General features: G+C 43.8%; 1 protein-coding gene across 6 annotated transcripts in view; it reads left to right on the forward strand.

The window, feature by feature from the left end:
* IFT140 (intraflagellar transport 140) overlaps positions 1-17,211 on the forward strand; it is a 213,456-nt gene that overhangs the window by 80,177 nt on the left and 116,068 nt on the right. For all 6 annotated transcript variants that reach the window (XM_075898985.1, XM_075898987.1, XM_075898988.1 and 3 more), the window contains 3 exons: positions 1,454-1,545; positions 7,186-7,313; positions 16,913-17,030. In XM_075898985.1, the coding sequence (XP_075755100.1) occupies positions 1,454-1,545; positions 7,186-7,313; positions 16,913-17,030 (338 nt within the window). The remainder of the gene's footprint in view (positions 1-1,453; positions 1,546-7,185; positions 7,314-16,912; positions 17,031-17,211) is intronic.

The following is a 17,211-nucleotide window of genomic DNA, read 5'->3' on the forward strand; positions in this document are numbered from 1 at the left end:
TTTTATATCCCTTCCTGGTCTCTTCCAAGCTGGAGACAGTCACATGGTCAGTGGCCAGGTGTGTCTTTGGCCTTCAGAGGTCCATTGTTCCCTGGAGCTTTGCTTATTAGCATGTCCATGGGCTGAGCATTCCTCACCTGTTGCTCAGCCACAAATGGAGAAGTTTCCAGTATTGACACAGAATACATATTTATAACTCCACACACAGGTATTATACAAGTATGTGGTTAGCATATACAAAACCAGTAGAAGGAAAGCTTTCGTTTGACACCTCACATGTCCCCCTTTGTGTACACTTTGGGGCAAATACCCCTGCACGGGTGCAGCAGTGATCTGGCTGCTCCCTTTAAAATCCGGTAACGTGACAGATGGTGAGCTAGATAGATAGATCTAACTTCTTCAGACACCCTCAGGAGTTCTTTTTGTCAGTCTGTCCCCCACAAACTATTCCCCAACCACTACCTGCTTGCTGGAGAGAGATTTTTTTAAGTCTCTTTGACTTTTTCTGATTCCCGGGTGTGGATGATGCTATCAAAACTGGTTCTCTAAGTTGGCTGGAGCCAGAAGTTAGACTTTTGAAGGCCAGTACTTCTGACATTTTCTCTAAAGAATCTTCAGGTGTTTGCTGAGAAGTGGCTTATCTTGAGCTAGTCTTTCCTTCCTGCTTGTTTGTCCTTACAATCCTCCCTATTATTAAATTATACAATAACTATTCCAAGTGTCAGGTGAACATGCAATATTCAGTTTGTTCCAGAGCCACTTCATTTCTGTGTTACCTTCATTTACAACTTCTCAATTGTAGTGAAATCATGGAAGGGTAAATCATCTGATCATAAAACTGGAGCTGGTCAATTTCCTCCTCTCTACCTCCTTCTTTCCACCCTTTGAAGTACCTCCTACCTGAATTACAATTTCATACTCGGGGGGTAGTTCCTGACAAAAAAAACAGCATAAAGAACAGATGAGGAGAAGGAGAGTGGTAAGTATTTTGGGCACTGCTATAGAGTAGTTGAAGAACAGTTTGTTGTGAATTGGAAATGACCTGTTTGTCATTTAATGAATTAGAGCTGAGGTCAGATTTACACTGCAGCTAAAGGTCGGCTTAACGTTCACAATTCCAGCTACAGAAAATAGTAGCTGGAGTCAATGTAGCTTAAACTGAGCTTTGACGCTGTCCTTACAGCAGCAAGTCAACAGGAGAAATGCTCACGTTAACTTCCCTTACTCCTCACAAGGAGTAGGAGTTTGGGCATCGATGGAGGTGGCTTCAATGTTCGATTTAGTGGGTCTTTACTAGACATGCTAAATCAAATGCCAGACAATGGACCGCTGCCACGTCGATCTTCTCTGTAGTCTAGAAATGGCCTTAGAGAGCTTTCTGGACAGAATGCTTTACTTTGATTGCATATAGCCATTTATTCTATTGATGGTGCTGTTCTTGTGAATGTTCCAGGCTCTTTCCTTTGTGATTCTCCAGTGCTGGCTATGCATGAAGAAAGCATTTACACAGTTGAGCCAAATCGGGTTCAGGTCCGCACCTGGCAAGTGAGTATTGCTGGCCCAAGGCTAGTGGAGCAGTGGGATAGTTAATAATACATTACTGAGGTGCTGGGTTCAAATTAGGATTCAAAGTCCATGGGAAGCTTACTTAGTGGATTTATCCTACTGCATGTAGTTGATCCACACTGTTTTTTCTTGTTTGGTTTCTCCTCCAGTGCCTGAGGCAAACCAAACCTAGATAGGGGTCACATATATTCTTATGGTTTAGGGTTCTGGCCCCACTGATTATTAAAGAACTCCTTTCTTGTTCACCAGAGAAGGGCACTGACATGTCTGGTTGAGACTATTATCTCTCATCCTTCTTAGAGGTCAGGTGATATATCTATGACTGAAAAAATGCAGTTTGGGATTCAGTAAATGTAGCACCTCTGCCCATGGCATAGGAAGGAAAATGTGCTATTGAAAGTTTTGGCTGAACGACTTATGTCATTTTCTATATTATAAAACACCTAGCATATTTGAGCACTAATACAATCTAAATAATAAGAAACAAAACAACAATAGACAAAGGACTTTGTAAGGGCCAGATTTTTCAAAATGTGTCAAAATACGTGGGCACAAGCAGTTAAATGCACGTGTAAAATATAGTTGCAATCCTAGAATGGATACATATGCATGCAAATGGGCACAAGCTTCTGTAGTTAGAATTTCTGTGGATGTAACTGCATGTTTTGTGCAAACATGTACATGTTTATATCCCTGTGTAGATTTTGTGAGAACAATTTAGAAATTTGTTTTGCAAACTTTCATTCTAAAGTCTGTGGTGTTTTAAAAATCAGCCCCATGCCAGGTGATTTCTGGTGCACCTGGCATCTCTGCTGTCAGCCCTGTATCCGAGGATCCCAGGTGCAGGCTCTGTGCTTGGGGATCCCCACTGTGCCCAGTATCCCAGCTTCTTTGCCTGGGATCTGGGCATCTGTGCGTAGGGCTCTGTTGCCCCTGCACCAGGTCTCTGCTGCTGCCCAGCATCCCAGCTGGCAGTCCTGTGCCCAAGGCTCTGCTGCTGACCCTATTGTACTTGTTATGTGTTACAACTAGAAGATTTACCTGGAGTTGCTCGGGTCCTTAAATAAATGTTGTTCTTCAGGTGATGTCCCCGTGGTTGCTCCACATAAGATAATGGGTCATTCCTGGTGCCACAGAGTCGGCGTTTTTTTGCAGTAGGTAGCAGTCGGGCCATGTATGCTCACGCTGTTGGCTGCTTCACACGCGGCCCGACTCCGCCCTTCAATTCGTCTTCTACCACCCTCGGTTGTGGATGGAACCCTCCTGCTGCTTCAGGCTTCCTCTCCTCACAGGACTTTTCACTTTCCTCTGTTGATCTTTTGTCCTCCTGCAGCTATATTGACCTTTGCTAGAGTCTTGCCACTTCAAAGAAAAAAAAAAGGGAACAGGACGAGCTGCTCCTTCAGCGAGGTACCGGCAGTGCCTCCGCTTTCAAGGAAGAAAAAGAAGAAACAAATTAACTGCTTGGATAACACACAAACACCAAGCCTTGCCACAGGCTGGCGGTTAGTTAAAGCAAGAATATCTGCCCCTACAGTGCAGCCCTCAACCACAAGTGTTAACAGTCTTTGCTATCCCATTCCTGGAGGAGTCGCACATGCCTCAGAAGTGCGACCATTGCCGCAGTTTAACAGCCAGGCCTAGAAAGGATCGGGAGCTCAGGCTCCGCTCGAGCAACTTAGAGGGAGGTCGCGGTATCACAAAGTTTGAGAACCCCTGCCATAACCAATTATTTTAATATAATTTTACTAACCAATCATAACAAAATTACCAACCATTCATACCCCACCACCTTAATTGATTTACACCTACCAAAATTATTTATAGAGCAGACAGAAACCAGACAGAGATCATACAGATAAACAGTAGGAAAGTGAGGGTATTTAACCGTAGAGTGCGGATTCCACAATCTCAACTATGGATAAGCAGTGTCTTGCCAGACAGAACGGTGTTACTTAAGTTTTCTTTACCCATCTTGAGATCTGTAGTGGCAGGCTATCAGGACAAAACCCTCTTCTCACAACCTGGTGTGACACTGTTTTAATGCGATTTAGATGGAATGTGAGTATGCGACTCTAGGCCTTACAGCTAATGACTGCTGCGCTTCAGTCTGTCTGCAGAGGAAAGCCTTGGTTCAGGCCTACCACAGGCCTTCCAACATGGCTACAGAAAAACCATATTGTTACAGTATGATGTACTTCCGAGGTAAATACAGTTTAAACTGGAACTCGTTTACCTGTTTTCTGCCAAACACGGGAAAATCATGATCTCACAGACCCAGGGTATGTGGCTTGTCTTTCATTTTGTTTTACGAAATGTATGACAGTTCCTCCATTTTTATTTTAACAGGAATCCCTATAATATCAAACATTGCAAACCAAACATACATTACAAGCCAACCATTTAACTATTTAGGATTTTACCCTTAACACCTTCGGCATCAAAGGGTTGTGATCTTTCCATACCTAGAGAATTGCCTAATAAAGGCCCACATGAGAATGGAGGCAACAGAAATGGTGTCAAAGACCAAAAGACTCTTCAATTACATGCATCTGACGAAGTGGGTCTTTGCCCACGAAAGCTTATGCTCCAACACTTCAGTTAGTCTATAAGGTGCCACAGGACTCCTTGCCACTTTTGCAGGTTCAGACTAACACGGCTCCCCCCGATACTTCAATTACTTAGGTCTCCTAATAAACAACCAGAAGTCAACTCTCAATCCGATTCAGAACTTGGAATTCATAGGGGCATGGCTTAGCTCAATATCAGCCAGAGCTTATTTACTGCAACAAAGATTTGATACACTACATGACCGAGTCACCATCTTACTGGCGAACCCCTCTAAAACTGTCCATACCTGCCTCCAGCTGATGGGCCACATGGTTGCCAGCACTTATGTGGTCCAGTATGCATGCCTACATTTCCATGCCTTCCAGTGTTCACTGGTGATGGTCTATAGACCATTGTGGCACCCATTGCATAAGCCGGTTATGGTGCTCAAGCAAAGACTGGTAGTCATCCACCCACAATTTGCTCTTTGGGGTCCCCTTTCTTCAACTGGGACCATCACTACAGATTACAATGGACACCTCACTGATAGGATGGGGTGCACATTTACACCAACAGTAGATACAGGGCAAATGATTACCCTATGAGGCCATGCTGCACATCAATCTATTCGAGCTCAGAACTGTCTAGAATGCATACAGATACTTTGCTTGATCATCACCAGTTGCACCGTTTGCATACTGGCGAACAATACTATCATCATGTTCTACATAAACAGACAGGGTGAAGCTCGCTCCTGATCCCTCTGTGCAGAGGGATTTTGGCTCTGGAACTGGTGTATTGAGCATGGGGTCTTTCTAAGAGCAGCATATTAACCAGGGGTCAACAACATCATGGTGGATGCTCTCAGCCGCAATTTTGACATAGACCACGAGTGGAAACTTCACCCAGAGGTGACAGACTCCATTTTTCACAGTTGGGACTTCTCAATGACAGATCGTGGGACTGGACAGGGGATAGCAGCGATGTATTCCTAATCCCATGAGAGAAACTGATTCACTATGCCTTCCCTCCCATACCATTGATTCACAGAATACTGCATAAGATCTGCTCAGACAGAGCTCGAGTCATCCTAGTGGCACCATCCTAGTCCAGACAGACATGTTTCCTGTACCTCCAGCGCATGTCCATCAAACCACCGTATCCTCTTCCACAAAGGCACAATCTTCTCTCCCACAATGTGGCCCCCATCCTAAGACCCTTCACCTTCAGGCTTGGCTCCTCTCTGGTTCCGCGGAGCTGAAGTGGGTTGCTCTGAGAAAGTAAGAACTGTCCTCCTACATAGCAAGAGGCAGTCTACAAGGAAAACTTTCCTGCAAAAACTCATCTTGGTGCCATCAGATGCACATCGACCCTGGAAAAGCTCCATTTCCTGTGGTACTCGATTACCTACATGTCTTGAAGAGTGGCGGCCTATCTATTTCCTCCGTTAAAGCACACTAGTGGCCATTGCAGCCTTCCATGACTGCATTGAGGGGTCATTGGTGTTCGCACATCTGGTCACTATGAGATTTCTTAGGGGACTCCAGAACCCTCCCTCCCCCCTCACAGGATCCCTCTGCCTTCATGGGACCTAAACTTGGTCCTTGAGACCCTTATGAGGCCTCCCTTCAAACCTATGGCCACATGCCCTCTCCTACTCCTCACAATGAAGGTGCTTTTTCTAGTGGCCTTCACCTCCACAAGAAGGGTCAGTGAGTTAGGAGCTCTAATGGTGGGTCTGCCATAAATGGTCTTTGCCAAAGACAAAGCGACTCTGAGACTGCATTGGACCTTTCTACCTAAAGTCAGTACCTGCTTCCACATCAATGAGCCCATAGTCCTACCTGCATTTTTTCCAACGCTATGTACATCTCCTACATGCGCCATGCTTCACACTCTGGATGTCAGAAGGGCTTTGGCTTTTTATATCAACAGGACTCAGACATTCTGCAAGTCCCCATGTCTGTTTGTCTCTATTGTAAACTACTCCAAGGGCAACCCAATTTCCACACAATGCATTTCCAAACTGACAGTAGGTTGCATGCTCCAGGGCCATTTCCTTCGAAACAAACCGCTAAGGACGGCGCTGAGAACACACTCCACCCATGCTACAGCAACATCCACAGCATTCCGCAGCAGTGTGCCTCTCAAAGACATTTACCAGGCAACTACGTGGTCATCCGACCGCACTTTTTCTAAGCATTACGCCATCATGCCTCCACTGGTGACAGATACAGCAGTGGCCATGGCAGTGTTATCTGCCACTATGAAGCAGTGACTCCGAGTCCCATGAGCCATCACAAGTACTGCTTTTTAGTCACCTTATATGAAGCACCCATGGGGACATTACCCAAAGAAGAAAAGGAAGTTACTCACCCTATGCAGTAATGACTGTTCTTCAAGGTGTGTGTCCCCGTGGGTGCTCCATGACCCTCCCTTGCTCCCCACTACTCTGAGTCTGCAATAGACGAGGAACAAAATGGGGAGGGTCAGGCCGCGTGCGAAATGGCCAGCTGCCAACAGCGCGAGCCACCTGCTGCATATGTGTGGCCCAACTGCTAACTGCTACACAAAAGCTCCGACTCTGTGGCTCCTGGGATGACCTGTCACCTTACATGGAGCACCCACAGGGACACGCACCTTGAAGAACAGTCGTTACTACACAGGGTGAGTAACTTCCTTTTTTTCTTTATTTAAATCATTGTTCTGTGGTGAGGCTGAGGGGTTCAGTATGCAGGCTGCCCCAGAAAGAGAGAACAACCCCAGTGCTCTCTCACCACAGCAACTTGGAGCCAGGTGAGAAGCACCTGTCCATGACCACTACATCGTGCAGATCACAGGTTGGAAGACTTTGACAAAGGGATCCTCAGAAAGATCAGTTTTCCTTTGTTTTTTGTATAGTTGTTCCTAGATAGGGTAGTGTCAACAAATTGCTGTGATGCACTTATTACATTGGTGGTGGTGGTTGGGATAAAATGGAAGTGAGCTTGATGTACTAACTCAATTGAAAGAAAAACCTCCCTATTAGAAAGTTAACATTTAAAGTTGCTGCTGTCTCCCTCTCCTCAGGGTACTGTTAAACAGCTGCTGGTGTTCACTGAAGCAGAAGGAAATCCCTGCCTATTGGATGTCTGCGGGAATTTCCTGGCTGTGGGAACGGATCTTGCTCATTTTAAAATCTTTGATCTCTCTCGCAGGTATCAGTACGCATTTACAAGGGTCTCAGTCCATAGCTTAGGTTTCTATCTTTTTTTTTTTTAATCCATATGGGAATTTTGTGCTGGTGAAAAATGCTAGACAGACAGCCCTAGAGACTGAATTCATGGGTACATCAAAGGCAGTAGAAGTGCAAGCTTTCTTGGGGCTATGTCTACACTGCACCTCTCTTGCACAAAAGCCTATGCAAATGAATATTAGCATATTGACATGCTTCATTTGCATAATTAATTAGGGGCTGTTTTGGCACAAGAGGCTTTTGCGCAAAAAGGAGCTGCGTAGATGGCTCCTTTTTGCGCAAAAACCCTCTCTTGCGTAAGAGCCGTTCTTCCTCATTTTTTCAGGAAGAACGGCTCTTGTGCAAGAGGGGTGTAGTGTAGACGTAGCCTGTGTGTCCATGCCCTGTAGAGGTTATCTTGGCCTATTCAGTCCTTGAATTCTTTAAAAACTATATTGCATCTCGACTTCTAGTATTTACAGAAAGAAGCTGAGGTTAGAAGACCCAGCCTTACCTAGTGAAGTTTATTGCCAGGTCAGTAGTATCTGATAAACCACTGTTATTTTATACACTGACCAGTCACTCTAGTGAGATGTCCTTTTTGTATTCTCACATTTCCAGGTCTGAGATTTGGGGTCAAAAGTAGTGGCTTCAGTGGTGTTACTGCTGCTTCTCCATGAGTTTGAATTCTCATTGAAGACTTGAACTCAACCCCTGAAAGCAAGAAATTCATGTATTCATGTAAACAACACCTATAGGCTGCGTCTACACTGGCCCCTCTTCCGGAAGGGGCATGTAAATTTCAGCAGTCGTCGTAGGGAAATCCGCGGGGGATTTAAATATCCCCCGCGGCATTTAAATAAAAATGTCCGCCGCTTTTTTCCGGCTTTTAAAAAAGCCGGAAAAGAGCGTCTAGACTGGCCCCGATCCTCCGGAAAAAGTGCCCTTTTCCGGAGGCTCTTATTCTTTCTTCAAAGTAAGAATAAGAGCCTCCGGAAAAGGGCACTTTTTCCGGAGGATCGGGGCCAGTCTAGACGCTCTTTTCCGGCTTTTTTAAAAGCCGGAAAAAAGCGGCGGACATTTTTATTTAAATGCCGCGGGGGATATTTAAATCCCCCGCGGATTTCCCTACGACGACTCGTGAAATTTACATGCCCCTTCCGGAAGAGGGGCCAGTGTAGACGTAGCCATAGTGTATTCAGGGTTTTCTGATCTTCAGTGTTTGTGCCCATTAGCACTCCAGTAATCATGGTCATGATTTTGCTTGGTAGCAGAAAGTCCTCTACTTTTTTGGGGATAAATATAATGTTGTTAGTGGAGTGGAATTTGTAAGGCTTATTTCTTTTCTTCTAGAAGGAAGGGAAACTTGAAATAATTACCTTTTCCCCACAGTGATTCCCATCTGGGGTTGATACTCACGACATCATGGTTTGCCACTGTCATTCACTAGTCAAACCTTCTGAGCTACCTAATGGCTCATCGTGTAGCTTGATACTCTCTCATGTAAGAAGCCTGGCTTTAGGAACAGAAAAGGAAATTTCGCACCTCTCTCTGAGTTTTCAGAATGGAGAGAGGTAACTAGTCAGGATGTAAGCAACTAGTCGACCATCTGTTAAGCATAAGCTTATCAGATAGTCGAGTAGTGACTTGACTAGTTACTTCCCCCCCCACCCCACTTGCTGCCTCTATCAGAGAGAGACAGCAAAGGGGGGAGCAGGAGCCAGTGCTGGGGGAAGCCATCTCCCCCCAGCACTGTCACATTGGAGGGGAGGGGGCAAGGGTGCAGCACAGAAATTGCGCGAGCGGGGACTGAAGCAGTTCCTGCTTGCACTGGTTCCCACTGCGGCCACTTCAGCCTCTGAAATGTACAAGAACTTTGCAGGGCTCTTGTATATTTCAAAAGTAGAAGTGTAGCAGGTAGCACGTGGTTCTTGTATATTTCAAAAGCAGAACCGCTCCCCCTGGTTCTCTCTGCAGCTGCTTCAAAGGCTGAAGCACCACAGTGGGAACATGGGGCCAGTGGGGACTGCTTGAGTCCCCGCTGGCCCCGTGATTCCTGTAACACCCTCCTCCTTGCTGCCTCTTTGAGAGGCAGCAAGGGGGGAGAACACGAGCCAGTGCTGGGGGGAGCTGGCTTAAAAGCTGGTTCCCCTCAGCACCGTCTCCAGGGTGCCACCTGCCCCCTCGCTCGCTGCCTCTATCAGAGGCAATTAGTAATAACAGTTACAAATAATATTCATCCAGTGTACTTAAATTAGACATAACACACCTTTACTTAGCAACTTAAAGAAACAGGGTTTAATAGACTCAGATTAAATATCACTCCTGAATTAAATCCACAGCATGCAGTTGAGTAAAATAAAGTACCCAATAAAGTATACAGTACTAAATGAAACTTTACTGGCATTTACACTGCCATGATCCCCGCCCCCCCCCCCCCCACTCCGAGGATACACTGCTCTGGATTTCAGAACCCCAGACAGTTGTGTAGGCACACTTGAAGATCTGTAGCTTGAGTGGAGACATTGGGCAGATCACTCTGCCTCTCCTCAAACTCCTCAGTCTTTCTTCTAGTCTCCTTCCCATGTAGCACTTTCCCAAACAGCAGTCCCAGTTACTCACAGTTCCTTTACTGCAGGCCAATGAAGCTGCCAGGTGATATATGAACCTGATAGCAAAAATACTTGTAATGTGCTAGTCATAACTGAACTTTTCACAAGGTGTGCACAGACCCTCTCAATTCCAAAGGAGGGATGCCCCTGTGAAAAGCAATGATGTAGAGTCTAAAATATCACCCATTGGTCAAGAGATTCTGGTAAAACTAATTGAAGAGGTGCCATCTTCTGCTACTACAAGCGTGGGTACAATGGTCCCATGAAACTAGACTGTGTTGCAGAAGAGGATTTACAAGTCACCCACAAGTTCATTCAAGCAAGAAGGAAATTGGGCAACTTCAAAGAAGCCCAGTTAAGGAGCAAACTAGTGCTTCAAGAAAGACCACTAAGTCCTACTGACAGGTTGCTAATACCAAGAGGGTTTTGCCCCAAGGACTGGTTGAGCAGAGATAATGGGAGCTGGATCAAATAAAAGGCATTTATGCTCACAATCTCCTGGGCAGTGGTTCATAGGTCACCATTCTATACAAGACATTTTATAGTGCCTACCTTCATCACTTGCCCATCCAACCCTTAGATAATTTAAAAATCTGGGGGTTGAGTAATCAAAAATACCCAAATAAAGGATACTTGTCCATTCAGATTGAGTTCCTGCAGTCTATCATGGGAGTTCCCAAGAAGCTGGATACTTTAGTTCTAGTGTGTCCAGACCCCCGTGTCAAGAATAATGTCATAGTCTTGGTTGGAACCAAGAGCAGTCTGGTCCAGGGATATCCTTGCATCAGTACCTTGCCTATCCACCCAAAGATCTGTGAGGTTTATAAATGCTCCTAAGGAGACTCTCAATTTCTGGTAACGGTGCTAATAGGTATGGCAATATGTGGTACGCAAAGAAAAGAACTGTACACATACCACCTGGTACGTCCTGTCAAGTGACTGGGATCCCAAAGTTTCCTCTTCAGCCTACTGATCAGTGGATAAATTGGAGGAAATGTCTCTGCCTGCAGGATTTGTGGTCAGACCTGAGGTGCAAGCCACTACAATAGAGTCTGCTAGGAAGATCACAGTTACTGTTAGAAATTTTATCTACTCACAAAGTGATCATTTGGCTTGGGATAGTAATTGCCCAGTTGTTACCAGTTGATGTAGTACCTCAAATGCATGCTGCAGCTGTCAAGGGCAATACTAAAGACTTGGTACCTGATTGTTTTGATTTTGGAGATTCCCCTATCTCTGAAGAATGGAAACAGCGCCTCTGCAGGAAAATGCTAGCACATGCTGACGTCTTCTCCCAAGATAAATGGGATATGGGCTGTGCGAAAAGTACTCTGCATGAGATCTATCTAACCTGATTCTCAACCTTTTCAAGAATGATCTTGCCACCTGGCTCCAGCTGATGTGGAGATGTTCAGTAACACCTACATGATTTGGTGGTTGGTGGAATAATTTCTGAGTCATGAAGCCCATATGCCTCTCCATTTATTGTGGTGAGGAAGAAGAATGGATCTGACAGAATGCGTAAAGATTAAGTGCACCGTCCCAGACCAATATACAATGCGGAGGATTGAGGATGTTCTTAACTGCTTACATAGACGTAAGTGGATATATTACCAAGTACCCGTAAATAAGGGAGATAAAAACGATTGCTTTTATCTGTCCACTTGGATTTTACCAATTTGAGAGGATGCCCCAAGGCATTTGTACAGCTCCTGCTGTCTTTCAAAGATTAATGGAGCAAACAGTTGGAGACATGAAACTCCTGGAAGTCTTTGTCTATTTGGATAACCTAATTGTTTTTGGTCAGACTCTTGAAGAACATGAAGAGCAGTTGCTTAAAGTCCTTAATTGTTTAAAAGAGGAAGGTTAGAAACTCTCTTTGGACAAGTGTAAGGTTTGCCACTCTTTAGTCTCTTATCTGGGACAATGTCAGAGTAAGGTATTGCCACAGATCCATCAAAAATTGAAGCTGTCTCCACCTGTCCCAGGCCTCAGAACTTATCTGCCCTATGTTCATTTTTGGTTATTATAGATGCTTTGGGAAGGGATATTCCAGTATGATAAGACCACTCAATCAGTTGTTTCAGGGCTACTCACCATCACTTTACAAAAATGGCTCAAGACCTAAACCAACTGATAATATCTATTTCCATCCCTCTGAGCCGTTTGGGAAGCTGTGAAATAATCAGTGCAAGAAGTCCTGAGTTCAAATCCCAAACAAGCCTCCACTTGTAATGCTGGCAGACCCCAATCATCTGCAGGCAGAATTAAATCAGGGACCTCTGGAGCTTAATGCATGAGCGTAAGCTAAGTCTGAAGAGCAGACTCATTCTCTCTGTAAGTGGTCTCTTTGCCACTAGATGAATAGTACCACAACCAGCAGGGTGTGTGGGTTACACTGCTAAATGCAAAGTAATGCGTCCTGGAAAACATAATCCTAACTATACATATAAAATGATGGAAACTAAATTAACTGTTAGCAGTCAAAAGAGAGATCCCGGAGTCACTCTGGATAGTTCTTAAAACATCCAATCATTGTTCAGTGGTAGCCAATAAACCCAAAAGAATGTTGGGAATCATTAATACAGGGTTACAGAAAATATCACATAGTTTTTGTATAAATCCATGTTACACCCAGATCTTGAATACTCTGTGCAGATCTGGTCACCTGATCTCAAAAAAGATGTATTGGAATTGGAAAAGGTTCAGAAAAGTGAAACAAAAATTATTAGGCTGCTATCTGAGGAGAGATTAATAAGAGTGGGACTTTTCAACTTGGCAAAGAAATGACTAAGGGAGGATATGATAGAGGTCTATAAAATCATGATTGGTGTGGAGAAAATAAATAAGGAAAAGTTATTTATTCCTTTCCATAGCACAAGAACTAGAGGCCACCAAATGAAATTAATAGGTTGCAGATTTAAAACAAAAAGAAGTATTTCTTTACACAACACACAGTCAAATTGTGGAACTCCCTACCAGAGGATGTTATGAATACCAAGACTTTAATGGGGTTCAAAAAAGAACTAGATAAATTCACGGAGGATAAGTCCATCGATGGCTAGTAGCTAGGATGGGCAAGGATGGTGTCCCTAGCCTCTGATTGCCAGAACCTGGGAATGTGCGACAGGGGGTATAGATAACTTGATTCTGTTCTGTTAATTCATTCTTGGCATTGGCTACTGTCAGAAGACAGAATTCTGACCTAGATGGACCGTGGGTCTGATCCAGTATGGCCTTCTGTAACAAGCAATTCTTTTGGGAAGTGGGGGTGGAATCTGTGAAATTCTTTCTCAAGATGGTGGCTTCAATCTGTGAATCACTGTGGTTATATCTACACAGCAGCGTTACTTTGGAATAACCTCAGGCATTCCTGAGGCATATACCTCAGGCATATACCTACACAGCAAGTCCATTATTTCTAAATAAATTCATAAGAACATAAGAACGGCCACTGAGTCAGACCAAAGGACCATCCAGCCCAGTATCCTGTCTGCTTACAGTGGCCAATTCAAAATAACAGGCTTCTTACTCTGACTCCTGTAACCCTCATTGTATGAGGAGTAAAGGAAGTTGGGGGACGAGCGCTCTATTTCGAAATAACTGCTATGTAGACAGCACCAAAAGTCAAAATAAGCTATTTTGACTTAAGCTACACAATTAGCATAGCTCAAATTGTGTAGCTTATCTCGAGTTTAGCCCTGCTGTGTAGACATGCCCTTTGTGGATTGGGTCTTGAATGCAACTCTTTCTCTCCCGGTTTCCTTACTTGAAGAGTTTGGATATTTCTACTGCCAGCCTGTAAGTACAAGCATAAGAGGAATAGAAGGTGCTCAACTTTGGAATTCACTTCTATTGAATCAAAAGAGCCAAAGTTTGTTGACTTACGGGGCAGATATAAGGCTTATCTTTTCAAATGAACCTGTCCCGAGGTGAAGTGCTTGATTAAGTTCTGAAATGAGTGAGAGTTTCATTAATATTAGTCATATTGTTAAGTTGAAGTGTGCTTCTACTCTGACAAGAGACTGTCAGACGTACCTGTTGGGTATGTCTACACTGCAACACTAGCATTATTCCGAAATAACTTAGTCCGCATCAACACAGCAGGGAGTTATTTCAAAATAGCGTCAAAATACTGTCAAGCTGGAGGACTTCTTACTCCAACTCCTGTAGCCCTCATTGTACGAGGAATAAGGGAAGTCGGAGGAAGAGTGCTCTATTTTGAAATAAGTGCTATGCAGACACTTCCTATTTCGAAATAAGATACGCAATTGATATAGCTCAATTTGCGTAGCTTATTTCTAGTTAAGCCCTGCAGTGTAGATGCACCCCTTGATTCCACACTTAAGCTCCTTGGGTACGTCTACACTGGCATGCTTTTAAAAAAGTTTTCCATTAAAAGCATTTTCGGAAAAGCGCGTCTAGATTGGCAGGACGCTTTTCCGCAAAAGCACTTTTTGCGGAAAAGCGTCCGTGGCCAATCTAGACGCGCTTTTTTGCGGAAAACAAATCTCTGCTGTCTACACTGGCCCTTTTGTGCAAAAGTTTTTCGGAAAAAGACTTTTGCCCGAACGGGAGCAGCATAGTATTTCTGCAAAAGCACTGACAATCTTACTTGAGATCGTCAGTGCTTTTGCGGAAATTCAAACGGCCAGTGTAGACAGCTGGCAAGTTTTTTCCGGAAAAGCACCTGCTTTTCTGGAAAAAGTGGCCAGTCTAGACACAGCCAAAACTTCTGTATGTTCTGCTGATGGTTAGTGACAAACCCTGAAGAACCAAGAGGGCAAGTGAATTCTGTTTTTTTTTAATGTATTCTCAGCAGACTATTTTGCAAAAGTGAAGTCAGTCAAACCTGTGAATACCCATTAACAGCACTGGCATTGCACAGGTATCATGGAGGGCCTTATTTGTGCAGGGTGTCACTGTGACTTGCCATGCCTTTATTATTAATATTGATTTTGAAGAGTGAAAGAATCCATCCTAACTCTCAGATATCAGGCTGAATTTTTAGGGCTTAAAAAAAACTTGTTTATTGTAAAGTGAACGTATTTGCTCTGGAATTAACAAGAGACCATAAACTGTAGTACCCAAGAATGTTATTTTTCCATGTGAATTCAGAGGCAATGTCTTGTTTTCATTTCATAAATCTAAAAATAAATATTGTAACTTTTGTTAGCTATGACTGATAGAAAGTGTCCTCTCAGGCACAGAGTGAATGATATTACTGTGGCTGCTACAGTAGGAAGGATTGATTGGATATAGGGAGAAAAGTAGACACAAGTGTGAATGATTCAATCTCTTAGGGTATGTCTACACTACAGAGTTTTGTTGGAAAAATGTCAATTTTTCCGACAAAACTTGAGGAACATCCACACTGCAATTGCGTTCTTCCTCAAGAAAATCGAAAGAACAGAGGGGTTTTTCCGGCATTAGTAATCCTCATTCTACAAGGAAGAAGCCTTTTTGCAAAAGCACTCTTTCACAAAAAGGTGTGTATGGATGGGGAAGGGGGAGTTCTTTTGGAAGAAGATGAAAGAGGAAAAAGCACAGGTGCCCGCCCTGGTGGCCATTCTGTCCATTGCAATCACAGCTTAACATGTGAGAGAGCATCCATTCAATCTGGACACTCCCTTTCGAAAAAGTAGATTGTACTTTTTTTTTTTTTTTCAGTGTGGACATTCTCGTTCAGAAGAATTTTTTTCAGAAGATCTCTTCCAAAAAAAGCTTCTTCTGAAAGAAGCCTGCAGTCTAGATGTAGCTTTAGATTATATCTACATTAAGGCTATGTCTTTCTGGGATACCTCTGGTATCCCGGAAAAACTCTGCTGCATCCAGGGAATGCATCCGCTTTTTTGGATCAGTTCCTGAAAAAGTGGGTGCACTCTTTCAGAAGCCCTGTATTCCTCATTTTATGAGGAATAAGGGCTCTTCCGAAAGAGAAGGTTTTTCTCACCATTTGGCCCTGTGTAGATGGGCCAAATATCGGAAAAGCCTCTTCCAAAAAAAAATTGGAAAAAGGTACACAAATTGCGGTTAACAATTTGCATACCTTTTTCTGAAAATACCCTGCAGTGTAGACCTAGCCTAACTGGCAGCAGACTATGGGGCTGAGAATATAGTCCTATTTGGAGAGGGCTACATTAATATGAACTAGGATCCTTTCAGTTCGTGCCTGTATTCATGCTCCTGGAGTCCATACTGCAAGGCAGCATAGACAAGTCCTTAGGGTTGTGTCTAGACTGGCAAGTTTTTCTGCAAAATCAGCTGCTTTTGCGGAAAAACTTGCCAGCTATCTACACTGGCTGCTTGAATTTCCACAAGAACACTTACTTCCTACTGTAAGAAATCAGTGCTTCTTGCGGAAATACTGTGCTGCTCCCGTTCAGGCAAAAGCCCTCTTGCGCAAATCATTTGCGCAGGAGGGCCAGAGTAGACAGCACAGTACTATTTTGCGCAAAAGTGTGTCTAGATTGGCACGGACGCTTTTCCACAAAAAATGCTTTTGCAGAAAAGTGTCCGTGCCAATCTAGACGCTCTTTTCCGCAAATGCTTTTAACGAAAAGCTTTTCCGTTAAAAGCATTTGCGGAAAATCATGCCAGTCTAGACAGAGCCTAGGACTTTTCTACATGGAAGAACTGGCTAGCATTATAGTTATACTAGTAGAACGCCCCATGGGACAGGATAGTTATTCCACCTTAGAGATGCCAATGTCAGGTTTTTCTTGTTGATGTGGGAACACTGCACAACATTGAAGTTTACTCCTGCTGTGTTTAAGCCTCTAAAAGGGAAGCTAGAATCTGGGACCAAAGGTAGAAATTGTGAGAAGACCTCAAGGATTTGGATGCTCAGGCCTGTTTAATTTGGTTATTAAAGATCTTTTCTGAAGTTTGAAAAATATTTGTTACTGTTTTTTTCAAGCGCTAACATTTTTCTTGGCACAACATTAATCACTGTTGTCTGTCCCCACAGGGAGGCGAAAGTGCATTGCAGCAGTAAGAACTTGATTGAGCTCTTTTCTGGCCTGGGGGGCATTGCATCTGTTAAGTGCAATGCTAATGGCAACAAAGTCAGTATCCTCATCAACAAGGTGAGACAGGGCTCTCCACCCACCACACTAAGGTCTGTGAGTGATGCCAAATGCCAGACTAGCAATAATGTAGACAATGGGCTAACTTCTCTAATATAAACCCACACTTTCTATGCCCTTTTCAGGATTCAGAATTTCTGGTGTGAGCATTGATAGAAGCACTAAAATAAAGTTTGTATAG

This window comes from Pelodiscus sinensis, chromosome 16, assembly GCF_049634645.1.
Source record: "Pelodiscus sinensis isolate JC-2024 chromosome 16, ASM4963464v1, whole genome shotgun sequence".
NCBI lineage: Eukaryota > Metazoa > Chordata > Testudines > Trionychidae > Pelodiscus > Pelodiscus sinensis.